At 52.2% G+C, this 5000-nt stretch overlaps 1 protein-coding gene across 1 annotated transcript in view; it reads left to right on the top strand.

Moving 5' to 3' along the window:
• Positions 1-5000, top strand: part of cux2b (cut-like homeobox 2b) — a 191542-nt gene that overhangs the window by 136475 nt on the left and 50067 nt on the right. Inside the window, exon 9 of the mRNA XM_042708115.1 lies at positions 2145-2193. Within this exon, the coding sequence (XP_042564049.1) occupies positions 2145-2193 (49 nt within the window). The remainder of the gene's footprint in view (positions 1-2144; positions 2194-5000) is intronic.

Here is a 5000-nt window from a genome sequence, read left to right as displayed (position 1 = left end):
CCCTATATCTCTTCACTACTCTCTCTCTACATCTCTGCCCCTCTCTCTCTCTCTACATCTCTTTCTCTTTCTCTCACCCTCTCTCTCTCTCTACCTTTTTTTCTCTTTCTCTCTCTCACTCTCTACATCTCTTTCTCTATCTCTCTCTCTACATCTCTCTCTCTCTCCCTCTCTCTCTACATCTCTCTCTCTCTCTCTCTACATCTCTTTCACTTCCTCTCTCTTTGTCTCCTTTGCCTTTCTCCTGCACTCTTGCCTTCCTCCATATAACTCTCTCTCTCTCTGTCTCTCTCTCTCTCTCTCTCTCTCTCTCTCTCTCTCTCTCTCTCTCTCTCTGTCTCTCGTCTCTGTCTGAATGGGTTCAGAGACCTTGACTAGGGTGTTAATGTGAGTTCTGACTTTGGCTCCTCACAGCAGCAAAGAGCAATCAGTCTGTCTAATGACTCAGCCAGAGTCAGGCACACAGCCCCCCCTACTGGGCCCATGGTACTATTCTGGTACTGGTTGGCACATTAGTATGGGACCACATTCTGGGCCCATGGGACTGCTAGTACTGGTTGGCCCATTGGTACCTCAGCATGTCCTGGGCCCATGGTACTGCTGGTACTGTCTGTGGACTCCCCTCCTGGTGGCTTCATATTGGCCCCATAAAGTGAGGCCCTGACCCTTGACCCCTGACCCCTGGTTATTATCTCCCTCATTGTCATATCCGTCATCTTTATTAGCTGCTGCATTATCCATCCTGGACTTGAGCATTACCAACAGACTCCCAGACTCCTCCACACCAAGTGTCCTGGATTATTTCTGATGATGTCGAAGACACATGTGATGTGTGGTGTGGTGCGGTGCTGTACGGTGATCTGCGGGTGCTGTGCGGTGCTTTACTGTGTGGTCTGGTGCCGTGCCGTAACGCGCCATGCCGTGCTGTGTGGTGCGATGTTGTGTTGTGTGGTGCGGTGCTTCTTTGTTTGGGTTGGCGGCGCTGCTCTGCCCGGAGCCCATAACCCGCTCATGGATTTTCTCTCCCGGGCCTAATCCATGCTGCCATTGAACTGAAAGTTTTCAGATACGGCGGCTCTCCGTTCCCTCTGATTTGAAGCCTTTTCCGTTTGACTCGGCTTCATCCCCCCCAGCCCCCCCCCCGACCCTGCTCTCATGCTCAATAGTGGGGCTCGTCTGTGCTGAAGTGTGTGTGAGTGTGTGTGAGTGTGTGTGAGTGTGTGTGAGTGTGTGTGAGTGTGTGTTCACTCAGGCATTTGGCAGCCGTCCTGATTCAACCTGTCCATTGATGACACGGAGGACGGGACATCCTGCTCTCATGTAGGATGGAGACTAGCGAACACGAGCAGGAACACTCTCAGCATGCAGTGCCACAGTGTGTGTGTGTGTGTGTGTGTGTGTGTGTGTGTGTGTGTGTGTCAGAGAGTGACAGTGAGAGAGAGAGAAATAGAAAATTGCTCTGTGATGAGTGCATTGCGTAATTTATAGAACATCTTAGTTTGGAGGCACTTGAGAGACGGAGCTGTTTAATCAATCCCCCCCCCCAGACACACACTTTACTCCCTCCATTATCCCCCCCCCCCCCCCCCGAAAGCTCCGCTCTCTGAAGAGCCACGAGAGGCCGGTAAACTTCAAACACCCCGCACGAGTACGCACGCCAACACACGCCGCACCGAGCCGCTATTCAAATGAGATTTCCTCACGAGAGTGAGGTGAGGTGTGCTGCGCTGCAGAATAAAGAAAGAGGGAAATAAAAACATGTAGACACACACACACACACACACACACACACAAACACACACTCCCCTGTGGCTCAGCTCGGAGAGTGCCACTGCCAGCGGGACTGCTTTGGTGCCCAGGGAAAGAAGCTGGGTGGTGGCACTCGTGAATGTTGGCTTACACAAACCCGATGTGTGTGTGTGTGTGTGTGTGTGTGCCGGTGCCGGTGGAAATGTGGGTGGGCGTGAATGTTGGGTTACATACAAACTTCGAAGACTGATTACTAAGTACTGAAAGTATGCGTTTGTTTGGGTGGGAGGGAGGCTGTTGAGAACTATATGTGAGGATGTGGTGTGTGTTAGTGTGTGTGTGGTGTGTGTGTGGTGTGTGTTAGAGACTCTAAACTCTGTGATGTTTGTTCTCAGGGAGGAGGAAGTAGGCCTGCTGGTCTCAAACCTGGAAAAAGCCAACCAGGTGAGTTTGTGTGTGTGTCTGTGTGTGTGTCTGTGTGTGTTTACATCTTTATTTCTGTACGTGTCTGTATGTACATCTGTGAATGTGTGTGTGTGTGGCAGAGGGTGTGTGTGACAGAGGGGGGTGCTCTGTCTCTGATTGAGCTCTTCCCTCGTTAAGATAATCATCCCTGTAATCAAGCCTGTGCTTTAATTAGCCCCCCCCCCCCGTCCCGTCCCGTCCCGTCCTGCCCCCAACCCCCCCTCAGCAACGGTGTGATTAGGCGCCGTGCCGCGTGCTCCTCCTGCCCAGGGTGCATTGCAGCGGACACGGAGACTGATTCAGGCGGGCGGGGTGTGTGCCATGCCGTGACATGATGAGTGGAACACGTCACGACGGAGAGGAGAGGAGAGGAGAAGAGAGGAGAGGAGAGAGGAGAGGAGAGGAGAGGAGAAGAGAGAGGAGAGGAGAAGAGAGGAGAAGAGAGAGGAGAGGCAAGGAGAGGAGAGGAGAGGAGAAGAGAGGAGAGGAGAGGCAAGGAGAGGAGAGGAGAGAGGAGAGGAGAGGAGAAGAGAGGAGTGGGGGAGAGGAGAGGAGAAGATAGGAAAGAGAAGAGGAGTGGAGAGGAGAGGGGGAGAGGAGAGGAGAGGAAAGGAGAGGAGAAGAGAGGAGAGGAGAGGAGAGGGGGAGAGGAGAGGAGAGGAAAGGAGAGGAGAAGAGAGGAGAGGAGAGGGGGAGAGGAGAGGAGAAGATAGGAAAGAGAAGAGGAGTGGAGAGGAGAGGGGGAGAGGAGAGGAAAGGAGAGGAGAGGAGAGGAGAGGAGAGGGGAGAGGAGAGGAAAGGAGAGGAGAAGAGAGGAGAGGAGAGGAGAGGGGGAGAGGAGAGGAGAAGATAGGAAAGAGAAGAGGAGTGGAGAGGAGAGGGGGAGAGGAGAGGAGAGGAGAGGAAGGAGAGGAGAAGAGAGGAGAGGAGAGGAGAGGGGGAGAGGAGAGGAGAGGAAAGGAGAGGAGAAGAGAGGAGGGAGAGGAGAGAGGAGAGGAGAGGAGAAGAGAGAGGAGAGGAGAGGAGAAGAGAGGAGAGGAGAAGAGAGGAGTGGGGGAGAGGAGGGAGAAGATAGGAAAGAGAAGAGGAGTGGAGAGGAGAGGGGGAGAGGAGAGGAAGGAAAGGAGAGGAGAAGAGAGGAGAGGAGAGGAGAGGGGGAGAGGAGAGGAGAGGAAAGGAGAGGAGAAGAGAGGAGAGGAGAGGAGGGAAGAGAAGAGGGGAGAGGAGAGGAGTGGGGGAACATGGGGAAGTGTTGCGGCTGTTTGCCACCTCATCGGCCTGATTGCTTCCTCTGCAGTGATTTTCTCTCTCTTCTGTCTCTCCACTCGTTCGTTCTCTCGCTCACTCGTTCGTTGGTTGGTTTGCCGGCAGCCCTTAGATAAATGCTCTGAAAATGAATCATTAATTAGGAGCCCGAGTGTGACAGAGCAGGTAAACAGTTTGGGGAAGAAAAGTGCAGGGAGTAAACAGTCATCTCAGCAGAATCAGGAGAAGACAAGCAACACACACTCTCTCTCTCTCTCTCTCTCTCTCTCTGTCTCTCTCTCTCTCCATCTCTCTCTCTCCATCTCTCTCCCTGTCTCTCTCCCTCTCTCATCTCTCCCCTATCCCTCTCTCTCCATCTCTCTCTCTCTCTCTCTCTCTCTCCATCTCTCTCTCCCTCTCTCTCCATCTCTCTCTCACTCTCACTCCACTCTCTTCTTTTTTTCTCTGCTTCTTCCCCCTTGCTGTTTTCCAACACCTGTAATCTTGCATAACAGTGATTGATGAGCTCTCAGAAGCTTGGCTTTAAGAAGTGGTTAGAAAGTGTGTGTGTGTGTGTGTGTGGTGTGTGTGGTGTGTACACGCACACCTGTTCCTCGTCTGAGTGTGCAGACTAATGTCGTTGTGTTGTTGTGTCACACATACAAATCCATAGACACACACACACACACACACACACACATGTACACACACACACACACACACACACACACACACTGTCTGCTTTCTCATTTGAGACTCTGTAAGATTTGGAGTGTTTGACAGCTCAGATTTATAGCTGTGTATTAAATCTTAAAGTCTTTGCTGCTTCGCTTGGTGTATATGACAGATTGAGAGACAAGACCTGGAAAAGTTTGTGTGTGTGTCTGTGTGTGTTTGTGTGTGTGTGTGTGTGTGTGTGTGGTGTGTGTGTGTGTGTGTCCGTGTGTCCGTGTTTGTGTTGTGTGTGTGTGTGTGTGTGTGTGTGTGTGTGTCATTGTTGTGTGTGTGTGTGTGTGTGTGTTTGTGTACGTGTGTGTGTGTGTGTGTGTGTGTGTGTGTGTGGGTGTGTGACACATCTCCTCTACTCCACAGAGAGCAGAGCTGGCTCAGAGGGAGGTGGAGCGGTTAAAGGAGCAGGCTGGCCAACACTCAGAGCTCCCCAGACCTCGAGCTGCCCAACACAGGATGCCAAGGGAAAGGTACAACACACACACACACACACACACAACACACACACACACACACACACACACACACACACACACCACACTCCATTTCATCATAGTGTAGAGGGTCCTCTGTGAAGTAGTGGGGCTGGTGCTGTGTGTGTGTCTAAGAGAGAGGGGAGTGTGTGTGTGTGTGTGTCCATCTCTGTGGGCTGTGTGAAGCAGCAGGTCTCTCTCTGGATCAGTGCAGCCCAGACTCACCTCATTAGTGTCCTCCAAGCCTTCCTGATTACACAGCTCTGCACACTGGGTTTGATGTGGAGATTTAAAAGAGCGCGACGCGACTCTCCTCTCTTCTTCTCTTCTCCACTCCGT

This window comes from Clupea harengus, chromosome 7 (assembly GCF_900700415.2).
Source record: "Clupea harengus chromosome 7, Ch_v2.0.2, whole genome shotgun sequence".
In the NCBI taxonomy this organism is placed as follows: domain Eukaryota; kingdom Metazoa; phylum Chordata; class Actinopteri; order Clupeiformes; family Clupeidae; genus Clupea; species Clupea harengus.
Note: the sequence above shows the minus strand (reverse complement) of the source record. Positions and strands in the feature narration are given on the sequence as shown.